This window comes from Mytilus trossulus, chromosome 2, assembly GCF_036588685.1.
Source record: "Mytilus trossulus isolate FHL-02 chromosome 2, PNRI_Mtr1.1.1.hap1, whole genome shotgun sequence".
Classification (NCBI taxonomy): Eukaryota; Metazoa; Mollusca; class Bivalvia; order Mytilida; family Mytilidae; genus Mytilus; species Mytilus trossulus.
Window position 1 is genome coordinate 14,699,351 of NC_086374.1, and position 21,388 is coordinate 14,720,738.

At 29.7% G+C, this 21,388-nt stretch overlaps 1 protein-coding gene across 5 annotated transcripts; it reads right to left on the reverse strand.

Moving 5' to 3' along the window:
• Nucleotides 1-7,894: 7,894 nt before the first annotated feature.
• LOC134706564 (polycomb complex protein BMI-1-like) lies at nt 7,895-17,906 on the reverse strand. Of its 5 annotated transcripts, none has more exons than XM_063565599.1 (10): nt 16,475-16,694; nt 13,911-14,022; nt 13,299-13,395; nt 12,995-13,050; nt 12,087-12,131; nt 11,377-11,485; nt 10,783-10,840; nt 10,313-10,411; nt 9,890-9,970; nt 7,895-9,208 (listed from the first exon to the last, which is right to left on the reverse strand). In XM_063565599.1, exons 2-10 carry the CDS (start codon nt 14,020-14,022, stop codon nt 8,648-8,650), a joined length of 1,218 nt encoding a protein of 405 aa, XP_063421669.1. In that variant the 5' UTR covers nt 16,475-16,694; the 3' UTR covers nt 7,895-8,647. The 5 variants fall into 5 exon arrangements, with proteins under 5 accessions (XP_063421669.1, XP_063421667.1, XP_063421670.1 ...); XM_063565597.1 differs by lacking the exon at nt 16,475-16,694 and adding an exon at nt 16,240-16,466; XM_063565600.1 differs by lacking the exon at nt 16,475-16,694 and adding an exon at nt 14,438-14,559.
• Nucleotides 17,907-21,388: the final 3,482 nt, after the last annotated feature.

Consider the following 21,388-nt stretch of genomic DNA (forward strand, 5'->3'; position numbering starts at 1 on the left):
TAGACACATGTCATAAAAAAGACACATCACTGCTACGTAATTTTTCGAATCCGAACTTTTAACATTGTTTCAATTCACCAGTTGGCTATGTTAAAGCAAGTAAGCTACGTATTTAAATAAAAATCTACACTTTCATAAACTATATATATTCTTCTTAAAAACCAAAGTAGAGGATGTATATATACAATATATGAACACAGTTTATGCTCCATGAAATGTTTTGAAATTGTATGTCCATATATCTATTCGTCCGAATAGTTTCCAAATAATAATTTTCATAGAGACAAACGGCTACATAATTTTCAACATCATTATAACTACAATGACCTTCAGGTCGAATTTGGTATTTCACTGTTGCACAAATATGCTATTTCATATTTATTTCCATTAAACTATCTCAAACGGTAAACATATTTAGGACTTAGTTATTTTGCATCATTACCAAGTACACAATTTTCTACGAATGTTCAATCTGTCGCATCAGAATTTTCCCGAGGTATGACAGTAAAATTGGTTTCAGGAAGGCAGATTACAGAGTAATAAGTTTTAATTAAAGTCATAAGAAACCTCAAATTAAAAAAAAAATATGCATATGTTTTTTTATAACTAAATGGATAGTTTTCATTACACAACTTATGTACATATACTTTTTTCTAAGGAAAATTCTTTAATTTGTTCACATTTAGAAGAAGTTTACTTATTTTTAATTGCTTGCTTCCAGGAAGCTATTCGCCGACATATTTTCCGTATACATAGTGACCCAAGCGTAACCCTCCTCGTAAAAATCCGGTGACCACAATACGCCTGGATCTGTCATTAAAATAAACAAATATCTGATTATACATGTTGAACACGTGCTCGATACCCATGCTTTTTGTGATTTGTTTACTATAAGGTGACAATCGGTAAAACTCGGCTTCAAAACACGACACTTAATGAGCAGACATATTTCTTAAATCATAACAAACATAGAGAAAAAAAATTGACGATTATATGATATATTTGCGAAAATAATGACAAAATCGTGTACAGAGGACTAAGTTTATGATGTATACATGCATTGGTTCAAGAATTGGACAAACATGATTTTTCACCACTCACTCGTTTCATATGACTTTAAGTATGAGCAGTGATAACATGAATGAAATGAAATAGCTAGATATTGTATTTCTTAATATGGTTGGTTGGGTTTTTTTTATCGAATTGTCCTAAATATAAGCATCGTGTTTTGAAAGAGGTTCGAAAGATACCAGAGGGACATTCAAACTCAAAGATCGAAAATAAAATGTATTGAGCTACTATTCCATTATACTATTTTTATGCAAAGTAGAGACAGTAAAACGGCTTTACACATATTTTTAAATTATTATTTGAAGAAAAAACACACAATGAAGGCATAAAAAGAAATGTGTACAATCTTCGGGATTGTTTTTGAATTAAAATAAGTTTATACTTATTTGTACTTCCATAACAAATTTAGAGTGCCCTTTCTATTGATCTCGACTCGCAAGGAAATCCAAGTTCATTTAAATCATATGCATGTCTTCATTTTTCAATTATTTAACCTTTACAAATAAAAAAAATTAAGAGCTCAGAAATATCAACGACATGGTATTCATTTGTCGAGAAACATTCATTTTTAATTGTGATAAATGTGTTTTTAAGATTCCTTTTATATAAATAAAAAAATGAATGTAATTCGACCCTAACTGAGCATAGTACATCTGCCTAAAGGATAACTGCCTTTATATCAAATATGCCTTATGAATGAAATATTTTTTCCTGATTTCGAAGTAGTACATTCTCGATATTTTATCGGTAAAGTTTTTTGTACTTTTTCGAGAATTTTCAATGTGTGTGTTTTAAATGTAAAAAAATTTTGTGTATAAAAATACATCAAAATTAAAATGTATATAAAGATGAATAAAGTGTATGAGTAAAATTGAAAATACACCCGAACAACTAAAAACAGATTTGAAAGCATTATTTGATTTTGTTTTTGTATGTTGTTTTTTGTAGTTTTGAATATTGTATGATATTCTTTATTAATGTTGTTTCACGCTTTGTTAATGATGGATATGTCAAACGCCTTCCACTTAGGATCACGAGTCATGCATTACTGGTTTTTGCATTATTCATCATATAATGGCCACCTACTCGTAAAGCGTTGTGGGTCTTAACCGACAGCGAAGATAACTATCTCGGCGTTTTAAGATTCGCCACACACTTGTAGATTTGTGCTTTACATTAAAACCTCATTAAATAGTCTTTAAATCATTTTAGAATTTTAGAATTATGTGTTTTTTATCAGTGTATTTTAATTTAGCAGTTACAAACGTTTGATGGCCAAGTTGTTTCTTTGAAAAAGTCATAAGTATGTTTTTGTTATTGTAAATGAAAAGAGTTTGAATTATGAACATTGAATATTTGGACAATATTTAAAGTACATATCTACATTCACTAGCGGCGATTTTATGTGTCATATACTGATATATTATTAGGTTCTACTTCATTTAACATGTTTTAAAGGAAAAAAATACTTACTTATTACCTTTCTCGACCTTTGAAATGTATAGATCTTCAGTTATTTTCAATCACTGATGTTGCCAATATTATTCATGACACCACCATACTCATGAGCAGCTTTGTAAAATTCAAGTTAAAAAGAAGACTATGTTTTTAAATAAATAGAGAAATAATTTTAGATATTGATAAGGTATGACTTTATATGTCAGTTAGTGTTACAAACATATTCAGCGAACTAACATATAACAATTCAAGGTCCAAAGCACAAAAATGTATAAACTTTTTTATGATTACATTTTTACCTTTTCCTTGAAATAGCAGACTACTAAGTTGCTTTATATTTTGTGGAATTCTGTTTAAAACTGTTAACAGGACTTGCACTGTACGTCGTATATTCATCTTAATGTACAGTCGCGATTGGTGTAAGGAAACAAAAAATGTTTCCTAAACTGTATTGTATTATAAATGTATTTGTAGAATTAATAAATATATATAAGTTTATATACATAAGTACGTCTGAGTCAGTTTATATACATATATAGTTTGCGCTCAATTTTAAAACAATGTCATGGAACCGAAGGAACATTCCTTAACTACGTTAATAGTTATCAAAAGTACCAGGATTATAATTTTAAACGCCAGACGCGCGTTTCGTTTACATAAGACTCATCAGTGACGCTCATATCAAAATAGTTAAAAAGCCAAACAAATACAAAGTTGAAGAGCATTGAGGACCCAAAAATGACCCATTGAGATTGCAAATTCCGTTGACCCGTGTCATACATGCAGTAAATAATCGTTATAATTCGTTGCTCACTATTTCACTTTTAGATGTATTGCATATACTGTACAAACAGGGTCCAGCCATAAATATTTATTTTACTCGTTAAGAAAATCCATTTGTATTGTAAACAAATCCTAAATGGCACTCATCTTAATTATCCTTTTTATGAAGACAAATTTGAAGTTACTATAAATTTTAAACGAATGTGTAAATGTTGGTTTCTAACTGGCAGGCACATCAATCATTGTAAGAACTAAGAAATATGTCAGTGAATAGTTCTATAGAATTAATTGAATTTCAAAGATACATCGATCTTTTTCATTCATTAATTGTAGTTGTGGGTAAATATCAAATACATTGTAATAATGCGGTTGACTATAGAATAAACCAACCATTTTTGATTGTTTGTTTTCAAAATATTAGTACAAAACAAATAAAAGTAAAAGAAAATCTTCGTTTGTTTTTCATCTCTAGTCGAATTGGATGCATCAATTCAGGAGCATGGAAAGATTTTTCTTTAAATTATAACTCTGATGAACTAAATATGTTCTATTCAATTAAGATTTCCTTCCTACGGCAAAACTATGAATATGTATAGGGACCCATCGAAAATAGATGAACCGATAAGCCATGATGTACGTTTATTATGACACATTACATACATCATAGTGTTGATAATAAGACTGTTAACTGACAACAGTGGCGTCGGTTTTGACAACACGCACTGTAATAAATTAACACCTAACGGGACAATGGCGACGAATTTAAGTTTTGTCCAGGTGCACTCAAAAATTAAATATAAAACTTCAAAATTTCAGAAGATGCATTAGTGTTTAAAACATATCCGGTTGGTATTCTTGTAGTAAACTAGTGGAAATATATTTGAACAGTCACAATAAATTATTATTCTTTTTGACTTGTACGTTATAATTTCTTCCATGCTAATGAGCCTTTCAAAAAATTAATCATGGTTTGTAATTTTTGATAATAAAGGAAGAATTTTTATATATCTTTATATTTTTTCTTGTATAGTTCAATAGTTACTTAGATTTGTTGTACCAATTCTAGAAGTTTATTATTTTAAAATTTTAAAACATTACTATTTCCTATCCTTGCATACAAAAACACCATGCTTCATCCGACATTTTTTTCTAGTCCCCAAGTGTGTCGGATTACACAGGTAACACTGTATATCCGAACCAAGCGATCAACTGGGTTCATTAGCTTCTAAGAATAAAAAAATAGTTAAATGTGCTGACGGTAGACTGCAAACATATCATGTATATAAATCAAATTAAGTTTCGAGAAATTTCTCACCTTGGTTTTAAAAGAATTTTGCAGTTAGAGCAGGTTTAACAATGTCACTTATTTCTTTACCAAGGCTAACCATAGAAATGGGTACATATAAAGGTCTTCTCTGATACAGCAGAAAACGCCAAGTACTGTTGAAGATGTCAATTCCTCTAATTTCTCCGACTTTCTATACGTACGTTTAAGAAAAGATGATTATTCACCCAGTTTATTTCTTAGATTTCAGTTTAAAGCAATTATATGTACACTATTTATTTGTTTGACAGATTTAGAAAAAAATACTGGCATAGCTATATACTACAATTACTAATTAATATAATTACTAACAAATGTCTATATCAATAGTCTTGTAATTGTTATAAAATGCATCAAATGATGTAAAAAAAAAAACAAAAAAAAACAAAGAAGAGTTGAAGAACCAAAACGACAGGGAGAAGAACTGTAGAGGCAGAGGCTAGTCAATGTCAACTGAAATGGGTCACACTTCAGAAGTGGAAAATCTTCGTTACTGCCCTACACGCCAATGGCGTACAAGGACAGTAGGTAAGTAACATCATATGACATAGTATAGCAGTTTTACAAAAGTGTTAAAATTTAAACTTAAGTTATTAATTGGATAGTAAAATGCTTCTGCTACAAAAATATGGACTGTTGACAATATACAATGCACATATATCGGGTACTAGCACCATTACGTCATGCTAAATTACTGAAATCTTCAAATTACTAGCATTTTAGTTAAATTTTAGACGGCTTCCGTGTAAAACGAAAGTGGCCACATTCGTGTTCATCCTTAATATTGAAATGGAAGTTGTATTTGATTATTATAAGTGTTTAAAAGTGGTCAACATCTTTTGTCAGATGAACCCGAAATTTGAGGCCAAAATCGGTCCTAATCGGACCTTCTACTTTATAAATTTACCTATGACGTCACGTTTCTGGCCTTGATCCAGTCGTGTAAAAGACAGTTCGTGGTTATATTGTTTTCGTGTATATAATGTCGTTAGCATGACGAAATGTACAATTGTATTGTTTATTTGTGTATTTCTCTGTCCTGGATGTTCTTGCATTTTTTATACTATATACCCGTCATGTAATTGTGTCATTTAAGTGTTATATTTAGCATTATCATACAAGTGAGAGGTTTGGCTGGACGCAGGACCAGGTTCAACCCACTATTTTGTATTGGAGTGTCTTGAACCAAGTCAAGAAAATAGCAGTTGTGTGTGTGTGTTGCATTGTTGTTTGTTTTTGTTCACTTTAGTGTTTCTTTTGTTTTGTTGTTTTCCTTTTAAAGTTGATGTGTTTCCCTAATTTTTAGTTTGTAACCCGGATTTGTCTCAGTCGATTTATGACTTTAAAACAGAGGTATACTACTTTTGCCTTTACTTCTCCTTTTTTATTCTTTTAAGTCCACTTTTCTGTATAAGAGCCTACACTCTCTTAAATTAATATTCTTGAAAGAAAGGTGGTCATCCACGAATGAGACAAACACAATTGTAAACACATGAATCTTTCCAACCACAATACTCCTCAAGAAAATATATTTTTGCAATTGCTTACAATATTTGACTTTGTGTGGACTTATGAACTACAATGTATGAACCATCTGAATAGCAATACAAGTAATTTAGAAAGTATCAACATGATTAATAGATTGATATTCGCTTGCTAAAGTCAATTGACAATGTGTTGACATGACTAACTGCTGGTCAACAAATTAAATTCAGGGAACCGTGTTGCTCATGACAATTACACGTTCTGGCAAGTCTCTCATTCGGTAGTGTCACAATCGAAGAAAAGATGATAGGAGTGTGATAACAACAATTGGAACATATCCGTTGTATTCTGTTATACAATTTTGAAGGGATTGCTTCAATACTACTAATAGGAACCCTTGGTTCGATAGCTTCTTTATAAGCATCTCTCAAGGAAATCATAACAGAAAACGAAAGTTCTGGAAATACAAATAAAACTGGAGATAAATCCCTACATGCAGTCGCTACTGGAATGATCATCTACATAAAAATAAATATAAAACAAACAATGCGAAATCTGACCGCATTTCTGTGTTCATATTATTCCGTCCATTTCCTTTTATAGTTGATGTGTTTCCCTCTGTTCTAGTTTATAACCCGGATTTGATTTCTTGTAATCGGTTAATGACTTTTGAACAGCGGTTTGCTGCTGTTGCCTTTATTCATCTTTTTCCCGTAAATTGGTGTTCTCAACTGATCATCATTGTATATAATAAACTATGTATAAGATGTTACTTATTTCAAGTTGGTTTTGACAGATGCAATCAACATTCTCATTATTAAACGAGAAGACACTAAACACCTATATAATGGAAGTTAAAAGATATAACGCTAGCTTCGTTTCATTCTTCATGAAAATTAAAATACAACTGACAGGGATAAAGGAACAAGTCATCAAAAATAAGGACAATGGTTTGTTTTCAGTAGGCATATCGATTGTCTAAATGCGTCCACAATAAAGTTATAATTATGTTATAAGGAAATAAGCGTGCATATTAGTGTTACCTTTACAGAATTGTTTTTTGTTCGAATCAGCGTCTTTCTGTTGATGTTCAGAGTACGATTTATCTATTCCTAAAACAATATATTTGTATTCACGTTGTTCTTAGTCTGTTACTAACAACGAAACATTTAAGAATGGTTGATCTGGGTTTTGTTAAACTATGGTGGCGTAGTTCATTATTTGATTTTGATTTTTGTTGACAATTCATCTCAATAAGCGACGATGTCGAAGAAATTATCAACTGAGAAGAGGTACAATTATAAGAACAGACGAAATAAATATTTGCAAAATTATAATTTTTTTTATCTTTTAGTCCTCCATCCGTATATATGTCTCCGAAGAAGTAAATATGATGCAGTCCACTTCTCTCCTAATGTCAACTTTCACTTTTTTTGGAAGAGACGTAATCACTACATCATGTATAGATCGTCATTTAAATGTCACATTAACTATCAATTTAACAGTTAAAATAATCGTTTTGTTTCTTGTTTTATGTTACGAAATGAATAATAGTCAGTTTGAAAAATTTCTGTTAGAACAGAAAAAGGCTTGTGGGCTTTTTTTGTGTTTTTCAAACAACCATAATAAACCAAAATAAATAGCTTCATCTGATCACATAATCCAGATTCCTCGATATTTGCAATACATACAAGAACACATCTTTTTTTAAACCTCCCAATGATAGACAAAAATTTCATAGCAGGTAGCATTTAAATTCATTTTACAGCTTTATTTTAGAAATAGTTTCCGTCATATTAACAACTAATTAAGTAACAAAATGAATCTTTGTGTAATATTTCACATGGTAAAATACAGTAGAACTATACAGAATTAAATATAGCAATATTCAGTTCTACATTCCATAAAAAGTTTGTTCTTCTTATTCTAAAAAAAAAAAACTACCAGAAATTGAAATAAAGTGTTAATAATTTCTGGCAAAATTTTAATTTGAACAGAAAGTATAAAACATAAAATGGAAATATGATATGACAATGAGATAACCATCCATATAAATCATTAATCCAATGATACAAATGTAATCATGTGCTTCATGGAAGAAGCTTTCTTCAATTAAAATACATTTGTACATACAATACAAAGCATAGTATATAAACATATAGCACCATTAAATACATTGCATCTACTCAGCTCATCAGCACAATAATCCGTTTATAATCAAACAGAAAATAAAAAATATTAGAGTGCTCGATTTTATAACATCTGAAGCACTAACATTAAACAATAATTCACAGCTAATCCTAAATAAAAGATGAAGCTTGTACAGCCCCTTTATCTTGTGTTCTGAAATAGCATACATAAAGTTGATTCATGTAATACAGAAATTTAATTTCATACAATTGAACTGTGTAAGAGTGAGAAAAGACAAGAAAGGTATAAAGCTGCCTTTTACTGTTCCTGTGAATATGAGGACCCTGATAAATCTACGTTTCCTGATATATATTAACATACTGAATAAGATGAAATCTACTCGTTGAAATCATATTCAGACTTTGTGAAGGTCTTTTTGTTCGAATGTACTCCTTTCTCTTTTATACAATCGTCCATGTTCTTCCTTTTCTTCTTTGGTTTGAAAGAAAAGTCGTTAGGGGAGTTTCTATTAACAGTGTAAGGTTTTTGTAAGAAATGGTGTCCAATAAAACCGTTTGCATCTTTTTTGTTGTCTGTAGAAACTTCATTGTCACATGTGATCTTCTTTGGTTTGTGATTGGACAAATCAACAGGGAGATCACTGTCAAGATAAAATCCATTAATTTTGCACTGATTACCGTTTTCCATTCTATTAACACCGGTCGTTAAGTTATTTTTTTCATTGTGAAAAATGTGATTTTCGTTTGTATCTTTCTTGGTTGTCTCATCTTGTGAAAGACTATCTTGAGATTCCGATTCACTATAAGCATCCGTTTCTTCTGTGTCCGAAGAAAGTCTGGGATATTTGGTCACTTCTGTGGCCGTTTCTTCAAACGCAGCCGTCCGTTTTGTTCCCATGACTTCATATATACTATAGATTAATTTTAGTGGAGAATTCTGCAAAAAGGAAACCATGAATGAAACAAAACATTTATGGGGGAGAAATGCATCAGATTATAAATAACTAAACCTACTTATATAAATACTATTCATCAAAAGACCAAAAGCATGGATGTATACAACTTCGTGTCAGTGTGAGACCTTATACTTATCTAGAAACGAATAACCTGTATTGCATTTTAAAATCATGAATGCGCCGTGAACAGATGTATACATCTAATGTAGGAAACCACTACACAGATATATATTTTAGCTTTCAAACACCATTTCTTCACAGATTGAGAACAGGTGTTTTGATGGTTCGATTGGTGACTGCAATCTTTATGCCCACCTTTTTAGCACTGAACAATACAGAAGTGATGTCAAAATGAATGATATATAAGTAAACGATTTCAAACAGATAAACTCTTCAACAGAACTTCACTGAAGTGTATCATCAAGGCGACATTGACCAAACGAATGCCTTATATATCTTTAACTAAAAATCCAAAGTGTAACTGATTAAAAATGTTCAAAGCTGAATATGTTTTTGATATTGTGATATAAATGGCTCAATTAGCGTTGAATTAAAAGAAAGTTTCCTGTAAACAATTCAATTCAAAAATCTTTGTGGTTTTTGATTGTCTTTCCATTATTTCTTTCTGTTATATGGAATATATATCAATCAGTGTTTCTTACCCTTCTCCAAGTGTAAATGTATGCAATATCCATTAATGTAAGGTCATCTTTTAGCGGTTCGTCTGAATGATACACATCAATCTACAACAATATATAAACAGTAATTAGGCTAAGGGCTTCAGTTAAATCATTAGTGTCCTGCAGACTTCACCTCAAGAGCCAAGATCAAGCTCTGAAAACGTTTAATTATCATCTTGTGTTATTCAAATCTCTTCAACTAACTAAAGATATTTTCTTATCAAACAAAAGATATGAAAAGCTACACAACAAAATTATGTCACCTTTAAAACACAAACTATAGAAAGTACAGCTGTATAAAAAGTCACAGACCAGACTAAATACGAGGATAATGAAATGGTTGATACCTCCTTATGAAACAAAAATTAGTGAAAAAAGGCATGTTGCATTAGTATATCAATTTACCTTGTACTTTTTTGGAATGTCAAATTTGAGGCGAACAAATTTCTTCAGATGACCTACACATACACCTGCTGGACAAAGTAAATAGCGAATATCCTTTTCCTGGAAGTAAATGGTTTCAAAAAATTAGGAATTAAAAATGAACTAAACATGAATGAATAGTTACAAATGTTGAATATACACAATCAATCTTAGGAATTATTGTTATTGGAACATTCAATTGACAAAAAAGGAACAATTTCTCTCTGGCTACGACACACGTGGCATATGGACACAAAGGAATAAACCGTGTTTTAAAATAACTGAAATCTTCAAAGAGGACAGTGCATTGCAAACATGTGCTAATATGTGGATAGGATGATTAAATCTGGATTAATGTACAAGATTATTTAAATAATTCCAATGTCTTAAAAGTGTTAAATTTATCTCAACTTTATAGCTAAATACTATATATAGAATACCAAATTAAATACCTTAAGCTTATCTGGATCGCTGTCAACTGTGGTTTCGAGGTGCTCAGATGGATTGAAGCTGGAAAAAAGAAACCAATAGTAATGCCATACACTCAAATGAATTAACCAAAAACGGGCAAAACCAGTTCCTATGATTTTAACCTATCACGAGACTTCGAAGTTCGAAATACAACATCTTAAGTTTTGTACCTCACTGAGTAAATGAGTGAATATGTTTAACAAGTTCCCTTGTAAAACACATTCCACTCATTTGATAAGTAAGCTAATACGTTTACCACTTTCTTCCTAAATCTATATGTTTTATAAGTAGGAACACAATTGATCATTTTGATAAATCTACTTGTGTCAATTGCATTCGTTTGCTAAATTATTATTGAATGTCTTGTGTGTCAGAAAATCAAAAATTGTTTTCTTTCATTATTTTCATCGATAATAATGTATACGTTATAATATATCATAAAACACCAACACAATGACACAACCTTCCGCCTACAAAACTGATAATGCTTGGAAGCTGTCGCACAAACTTGACATTTAAAAGTGACTTTTCTGTTTATTAAATTCTAAAAACCAATCACGTGAAATTATTTATACCCTGCAAATAGTTCTAGCTCAAGACTGATCTTCTCGTCCTCCGTATAAATCAATCTATCATGGTCTTCGTTGCCTCGATCTTCGCTAGGACCAGGCGGTCGATCTTGGTCTGTGAAAAAAAGGGGGAACACATATAACATACAAAAACAAAACTAAACGTTAATCATTCGCTTTTGTGTTATACACTTTGGTTTTATGTAGATGGGGTAAACTTTACCATTTAACCGTTTAGGACGACGGAAATAAGGAGACATAACTGATGTTGCATTCATTGCTGGAATGATTAGAGAATGTCCATACTTCTTCTATTTCTTCAATAACTTGATATAGTACAAATTCAACACTGCGACACAAAAATAAGAACCAAAGGAAAATAATATATCCCCATTATTCGTTTTGAAGTGGAATGACATTTTTGGTCAATAAATTATCTGTTTAAAATTAGCTGAAGGATTTGTTGCAGTTTTCAATATATAGTTCAAGGTAAGTTAATTGTAAAAGTCTTAAGCAACATGTGCTTATATGTATGTCAATTATTACTGAAACAATAGGAGTATAAAGATTATTTGATATATATTTTACTGTTAGATTTGTTCATATCGGAAATGCTAGGGTATACAATTACATTATTCAAATATTTCTTATTGTATGGAGAAATCGAGAGTTGAACCTTGCACTAAATAGAAATATCCAATGGTCCTGTAACTTACCTATTGGGTACGCTGCATAAAAATCACGTCTTCTCTTCATCTCGTCTGATATTAAATTAAATAAATTCGATGTTACAATACTGTATTTTGTAATGTATATGCTAGTTATATTCAATTAGATTGTATGTCGTTCCCTAATAGGGCAACCTAAATTAAAGTCAGGGAAAATAAGGACGCCCTCCGTAGAAATGGCATAGATAGAGCCATAGAATAGTTTAATTAAAATAGCATTAATAAGCAAATCAATTAAATATCGAATCAGCATATATCTACAATATAAGAGACGATTATGATTACTTAAAAGTTCTTTGGATCACTACTGTGCTTCACTTCCTTCTTTGATTATAGTCTCCTCTTGTAGGGGTGATTATTATGAAGGAACTGGGCATGTTCTTATTTTTGACATTTTTACAAAGTATATATATATATGTTTTGTTCACATGTGGATGTCAAAGTAATCGAATTTTATGCAAATGTCATTTAAGTGAGAGGTTCAGCTAGCTATAAAACCAGGTTTTATCAACCATTTTCTTTTTTAAGAAAATGCCTGTATCAATTCACGAATATGAAGTTGTTATAGACTCGTTTGGTGTGCATAAGCTTTTGATTTTGCCATTTGATTAGGAACTTTCCGTTTTGAATTTTCCTCGGAGTTCGGTTTTTTTCTATTTGTCTTTGTCCAATTAATGATGGTTCAGATTTAACCTATATTTATATATCTGGTCGGGTTTATATGCCTTCAGACCTAGTCACCAGAACAAATGTGTTGCAATTGCATTTTACTTATCATACAAAAAACTTCATCTACGTGTAATTAGATATATATTATCGCATTGTTAAAAAAAAGTGCATTATTTATTTTTTTGTCACTGAAAAAAAAACCTGTCTTAAAAAGAAATTCTACTTACTTTTATACAATCCGGGGACTAACTTGTAAACCAAATCCTGTAAGGTTTTATCCAATCTGAAATGTATCACACATATTTCCATAAATAATACTTTATTACAAGTAGTGTGACCTGCATATAGTGTCATTTTATTTGTTACAAATATAGGTCGACAATTTGTAATATAAACGTGTTTTTCTTCTATAACCATCAAATAAAAAAGACAAACCACAAAATATTAAAATGAAGTAAGAAGTTAATTTTGTGGTCAAATGTACTATAGTAACTGAACTTTGTACCATAAATACTATTATTTTGTACTTACCTTACATTTTGCATGGGTTTAGTCTTGTGTACCATGGTATCACATATTGGACAACATTTACTGTTGTCTAAGTATCGTGCAATGCACGTCTTACAAACTGCAAAAATATATAAACAAATATCAAATAAACATTTCGTGTGCTATTGCAATAATTACATTTAAATTTGTTTCCTCACACTTAAAATAAAAAAGAAAATTCCTTAATCCATTTTTAGACTGTATGATAAAGATTTTATTGGAATTTTAATTGTAAACCCTGTTCTTCTTATCCTCACGAAATTAAAATTTCCAAGATGAAAACATACATAATATTTTTTTTATTTTAACCGTGGATATAAAAAGGCAAAATGATGCAAAATTCTTCAAAATATATAAAAATTGTCAACATCAGCACTTTACTATCGTAGTGTAATTATATTACTTAAGTTTGAATTGATTTTAAAAACAATTTAACTATAATTCATATACAATATTCACAGATACAAATTTGATTATAATTTTAAAATATTATCCTTTTGAGTATGTATGCCAAGATGACTCATAATTAATATAAACTCCATTAAAGTGTATAACTAAAGCATGCCGCAATATTTCAATTAATAAGATACTTACATGAATGCAAACACTCAACTATTGTTGATGCATCTACCAAATAACCACCACATAACACACAAATCAACTGCGGGTTCAGTTCCGTTATCTTTATTTTCAGGGTTCTATGCATCTGAAAATTTTAAAAGTTGATCAGATGTGATGTACTTTTAAAAACTACAAGTTATGAAGCGGCAAAAAGGTAGGCAAGAAAACCTATCCATCTCCTTGATATAATTAAGTTCGTAATGAGACCGCCCTAAACGTATGATTTATGACAAATTTGTACTTTTGAAAATACAAATCGCACAGCGCTGAGATGACTTTATTCAAGGTACAGGGGTTATTTTCGTTTATCTTTAGACCATCGTTCCCTACCTGGAGAGAGATCCAATGAAGAACGTTATTAAATTGACATTTACCTACAACAGAGAGCGACTGAAATTCCATACACAATAAAGTTCACATTGCTCCTGGTATAACATAAGATTTGCTAACTGTATGTAAAATGATAAATGGATTTATCATGTTAATTATATTTCACTCACAATTATATCAAATGTAAGAATCTTAGTGAAATAGAAGTAGGTAAATACCACACAAAAGTATATGGTCTTATTGCATATGATGGTGAATGTTCATGCATCAATGATCATAGCCATAATTCATAATCACAGTATTAAAACCTTAACGAATTTCCGTTATGTTTTAAAATGATACTTATATTAGTAATTGAAGTAATAAGGTTACAATACGTAAACGTCTTACCCAGTTTCCGATATACTTATTCTAGAATTCATTCGCCTAAGTGTAATTTGTTACAAATTTGAGGTTTTCCAAATAAGTATTTAAAATCTTGACATCCATGTAAATCTTACTGGGGAAAATAGGACAGTAAAAAATTTCGGTGTAATTTATTTACAGATAATAAAAAAAACGTAGTTAAATTGTTTGAAATGCGGAAATGCATGCATTTCTTAATTACACGAGTAACCACAAGCATAAAAATGTCTTACTTTTAATTCGTTGCAATGAAAATGTCAAAATAACCATTTATTATAATTGGATAATGTCCTAATATATACCAAAATCTATCCAAACAGAAATAAACAAACTACCTGTTCTTGAATATTTCAATCATAAGTTATAATCATATAAATTATAAACTGATGAAAAAAAGAAGGAAAAAACGAATGCATAGAAGATTAATATAGCGCTTTCCATTGAGTGCGTTTCTATATCGATTATCAATGCCCGCGTGCACTGAAATGTGTGAACCCCAGAATTGAAATTTTACAACTAAACAATGTGCATCGTATGTTTTCTATCGCCAGTTCTTGATACAAACACGAGCTATGTTCTTTGATCAAAAATATGTTTACAATTTCCTATGACCTCGATTATACACATATATATTATACTTGAAACATGTACTTTTTGGTGGTTTAAAAATAGTTTCGTCAGCGATAATGCTTACAGATAAGGAACATGTATATATATTTCAAAACAAAGTTGTGTGCCTATTAAAAACAAACTTGTACATTAAAGGGAACCTGAATGGTCGGCACTTTGTCAAGTTCATGACAAAAAACTGTGTTGAAAGGCGAACTGTCATTTAATTTTAATATTTGGTCTGAATCAATCATTTATACTTTCATTTTACATTCGACTTAGGACATTTGGCATACAAATTGAATAAATATAAGTAGTTTTAAAATGAGTATGTCAAATTGACTTTCTTTTTTACTAATTGTTTTGACGAAGAAATCTGAATACCAATTATGATCAGTGTACAAAATATTGTTTTCCTTATTTTTGGTCAGGAAAATGGGTTCTCTGTTGTTCTTTTAACTAATATTACTCTGAACTAGTTATTAGATATCATAGGTTTATGGCGAGTATACATAGTTTATTACATTTTGATTGTGTCACATTTATATATAACTTCACATTTTTATTTAAACTGATAAAATATGCACCATAGTCAAGTATTAGTAATTATGCAATCAAAGTGAGGATCCAATGAGTGCATATTGAGTTTTCTTAATTTAAATAACAGGATAATTAGTATTGTTAATAATGCATATGTATTATATACAGTCAATATATATAAACTGTTTCCGCTATGAGTGCTCCACAACGTGTTTCCTTATCATGACCGTAAAATTTATGAAATATAGGTAAAGCATGTTGGTGTTAAATAATATAAAATTTCAGAAAACTGTATTTCATACTGATATAGTATGTAGTATATAACATCCGAGTTGTAGATATCTCTATACTAAATATTCAGTTACACTGCTTTCCTTGGCAAATGACCACACTATAGTAAAATAAATATTTTGTCTACCTTCAACATAAATTGCAAAACTAATAAATTTCACGTTTAACCGTTGCAAGTTCATTGTTTACTGTTCAATTTCGTCGGCAAATTTGGCAACCTTGTGAAAACTGTTATATCATTCTGCTGAAGAACCCTGGTGTCTCTTCATTCCAAGTAAGTAAACCCTTTGAAATCTAATCCCGATGTCGCCTTACAGTTTAAACTTGACCAATCTTACAAAAAATCCACTATAGTAACTTACATTTTCACAAATGACAAATCTTCTTGCAGTGAAATGTTCTCACTGTTGATTGGTTGTTCTGTATCACGTGTTTGTGTGTATTGCGGTCAAGGGTATTCTGGCCAATATTTATAGATATATGTAGCCTGTCCATAGGATTAATGATCGGTTAGTCACAAATAAATTAATTCATTTATATAAACGTTTATTTCTTCATTCTTGGTCAGCTTATTCCGGCGGCTGCTAGTACAAATTAAATTCGTTTTTTTCTTTGTCTCTCTGGTGTGTCAGTAAAATTTTGAACATCTGCCTTGAGAGGTCGAAGTCGATGTTCAAACTGAGTGTTCAAATTGAAAGATTGCCTTTCAACAAGGTTTAAAATAATCCCCACTCAATAACATATGAATTGAAATATTCCTTATCGCATAGTAATAATGATTTCACAACTAAATATATCAAAAATATAATTTTAACATTACAGCAAATTTATTTTTAGAATTGTTTTGTATTCTTCCAGAAAACAAAGATTTTTAATACTTTGAAAACTATTCTAGAAACAAAATTATTTGCGCCTTTCAATTATTTTTTTAATTCAGTTATAACAGCTATTGGTTTATTCTAATTATCAAAATATGGAGAATTAAATATTTAATGCTGTGTAACTAAACTAAAAAAATCTTTGCATTTGATATTATACTTGAAAACACTGATTTTATTTTTTTTTTTAAAATATGAAACTAATAGTCATACTCAAAATAGATACAAATGTTGTTCGTAGCAATACAACTATGTTTTTTAACATCTTTTCTCTGAAATTAACACATTTCCAAACCTCACAACTACTACACAAGTACTATGTTTTAAAAATTATCGAATAATGCCAATATTTACAATAATTTTGAACTAACTTAATCCTGAATGTATATACATAATTCTAATATTGATTATTCCATTGTGAACCCAGAGGCCTATTATTTTAACACAATGACCCGTGACTGAACAAAGTCATCGTAATATAAGTAATCCGTGGTAAACTGTAAACAACTCGTCTTAAAAACGCTTCTGTTCTAAACCACGTTCAAGTTGTAAATCAAAGACAACAGTATATTAATTAAGCTCTGATAGTTTTATACTTAAAATGATGTTTAAATTAATAACATTAACAAAATTGTTGGGGGATTTAACGACCGCCATTTTGAATGTATCTCATTTTAATGTGTGAGGTCAAACAAAACTTACGACCCGTTTATATACATGTATACTATGTGGTAAACAATGATTTAACGAATATATACTGCAGATTTAAAGTTGATAAAACTCAACCTACCTTTATAGTTGTATCTTTATCTATTATAAAATAAAATCCCTTGTTTATTTGCAATATTAAATAAATGTAACGACGCTAAAATGCAACTATGAGTAATCACGTGACATATCATTGGTGGTCGCATTGTGTAGTTTTTCATTTATTTTTAGTAACAGATCATTCTAACCAATCAAAAACCAGACAATCAATAACTTTCTTCTGTGAACTTGTGAAAAACGACACACAAAAGAAATTTATTCGAGATTGACCCAGATTTTCAAAACATCTGGAACTTCATTTGGAAACTGATTTGTAAAGAAAAGATTTCCCCAAGTAGTCAATATTAAGATAATAAAAAGAAACTAAATTAAGCAATCAAATGTTTAAATTAAAATAAATTTGGGAAGTTACTTCGAAGTATGTTTTAAATGTTTTAACACATCATTCAATTCGTATTAAAAAAATCCTACATCCCCAGTTTATGGCTAAATAAACAATTAAAAATGTAATTTATAAAAATGGTAGAATCACTCTATCTACGAGGTAACGATATAAGAAAAATACTATTAATTTATTTGTTATGAAGGAAACAAGGCGTACACACGAACAGAAAGATACGATTTTAATCAGTGGAAATTTACATAAGGCACACATCAAGTTATTTGTAAAATTTTGTCGTATTCTTACCAAACAAATCCTTGGTAAATGGCATTTTTCAATAATTAATCATGAAGTTTAATATGATAAATTGAACAGATATTTAAAAAAGAAACAAGATATTTTGAGACAATTGAAACCAAACTTAAAAAAATATTGTTATATTTTTATAAAATAAATCCGTATATTTCTATATTTTTTACGGACACGTTGTCTTGTGTTTCTTTACAAGCATGTTTCATGCTTTAAAAAAATATGCATGTCTAGCTAGATTTATCTCTAAGCATCACTATCTCAATCTAATCATAAACAAAATAATTTCATTTCATTAAATGAATTTTCCTCAGTAAATCGCGTCAAATGCAGTCACCAATTTAACCATTCATGGAAGTTGAACACAAAGTAATCGACCAAAGAACTCCTATCTTAAAATAAACTGCACAAAGATAATATATATTGAATCTAACGCATTAAAGATTATCTGGGAGAATTAATTATGGTTTAATTCAAAATTATTCCAAAACTTTTTATTGTTTTATTATGACTAAAGTCAACAACTAAAACAGTCAATGTAGTCTTCACATTCTTATAGCAATCTGAATAAATATAAATAAAAAATGAAATTATTTTATTTAAGTCGTGTCTTTTTCTTCTAACATAGCCTATACATCTATATAATTCAATTTAATATAGAGTAGGTTTATATATGATAAATTTAATTTAAAAGATCAGCAAACAATTCTAATTCAAATTCTCAAATATAGTTATTAATGGACTTAAAAAAAAAGTATACGGTAAATTACTCTGAGTTTACAAATATTTTATCTATATTTTAAAGTTTGTTTGTTTTTTGTTTGTTTTTTATTTATTTAATCATATGAATTAATTCATTATCTTTTTTTAAAGTATACACAAAATCTCGTCAATTTCAACGTCACATAATATTCACATCCTAGCTGTTTAAGCTTGTTTTGCAAATAAAAAATATAATATCCTCATCTGTGTCTGATGGTTTATACTTATTAATAAGTCACTTAGACGTGTACATTATTTGCGATACTTTTCACTACAATTTATTTTTAGTGTTTAATATGTTTTGTCATTCTTGTTACTTTTTGTTTATCTATTTTTGTCTTCCGTGTATGTTGCCTTTTTCTTTCTTGGTGTACGGTAATATCGCGAATATGTGATATACCCGACAGACTTGCATTTTATTAACTTAATTTATGATGATTTATTAAGATTGAAATATTTTTAAAAATAAAAAATAAAAAGATTGAGACATAAGTTTTCTTTACCTAAAGAAATTTTTAACAACAATTTTAAGGTATTTCACAGTTTTTGGTATTTCGTGTAATGTTTTTTTTACTGATATATTATTTCAATATTGTTACTTTCTTTACCATAAGAAGCAAAAAAAACTTCTTTCAATATATATATATAGAGAGAGAGAGAGAGAGAGATCTTTATAGCGAAGGGATGCCTCGTTATTAAACGTAGCGTTGCGTATATGTTTATTCCCATGAAATGTTGCAGAAATAGTCATAGTTTAGATATTTTTATTGTGTATGTTTTCAGTCGTGAAATATTAAATATCATGGCATAAAGATAAGTCAGCAGAGACTCAATGATATATGCCTAAGTCAGGAACTTTTCGTCGCCGTATAAGGTTTTCATCGGTTAGAAATTTAAATCATACGTTTCATTGTTTTAAGCACATTAGGCAAAAGTCAAAATGAAGAAAACAATTAAAATATCAAATAATTATATATGAAATACTCTGTGAAAATATATATTAAAAAAGTTTGTGTTTTCTGTAATAGAAACACATTATAAATTGCCTTATCTTTTCTTCTTTACTTTTACCATTATATCTACTCTCTCACTAAATGCATCACACGAAATATCAGGCATCGTTTATTTTTTAGATGGAAAAAACAAATACAACTTATTTGTATAGTGTAAATCTGATGACATTCATTATGAGTATACAGTTCGTAAAAAATTTCAAATACCGGTATTCATTTAATACACATATGGATTTCCCCCTGGATAAATCAAATTCGTATTATACTTATATATTTGTTATTCTTTGCGTGAATAGCTAACTCACATGAATCTTTAAAAAATATTTATGATAACAAACATCGTGGTTTATTCTTAGCATACATATGTACAAGTTATTTATATACTGAAGAAAGCAGTGAACCATTGAGTTCAGTGACTTATGTCTTGATTGTATTATATTGTTAATTCAGGAGTTGGTTGACCTTTGCTGCACACTTGTCATAGGTAACAATTTTTGTATAATAATCGGTCCAAAAATAACTTGCATATTACAAGATACAAATAAATACAGAACGAGACTGAATTGTTGGGGTAAATTTAATAGAGATGTACACGTAGCGGGGACTGTTTATAGAAGCGGTCTTACAACTAGGACATCTCAAAGACATATCTTTGTCCATAGTGGGCGTAACTTAAGAAATTTCAGAGGAATTGTTCTAAGTTTAGGACACCAATTTACTGGTCTTTAAATCGTATTAGAAAGGTCCTAACTTTAGAATATATTTTATGAGTGTTAATTTGTTTGCAAATACATGTATACAATCGTCGACCCTGTTTACGTTGGTTTGTACCGGTTATATTTTATTGTATATTTAAACTTTACAAATAACTCGTTCAATTCTATTTTCCGATTTTGTTATCTTCTTTTGGTTTCATAAAGTCTATTTACTATAAAAATATTTTTCTTATCATTATAGTTATGTTTATAATAATAAGACTGCTGCAATAAGCATCAGATGAAAGTAGCAAATGTGTGCATCATGGCATGCCTAACCTTGATTTGTCATACTTAACTTGCACTCTTTCATTAAATATTTAGCAGTTAAAAAAAGAAGACTTTTTTCTGGAATTAATTTATCTCATATTATTCCCATTTTCTAAAATTCCCAGAATCTTTTTCCAAA

What these genes read in the sequence shown, in the direction of transcription:
- LOC134706564 (XM_063565597.1), bottom strand. An exon ending in AGTTGAGTGTTTGCATTCAT is followed by an intron (nt 13,396 to 13,910) that starts GTAAGTATCTTA and finishes ATATTTTTGCAG; the next exon opens with TTTGTAAGACGTGCATTGCA. An exon ending in TTATGCAGCGTACCCAATAG is followed by an intron (nt 11,486 to 12,086) that starts GTAAGTTACAGG and finishes TTTTTTTCACAG; the next exon opens with ACCAAGATCGACCGCCTGGT.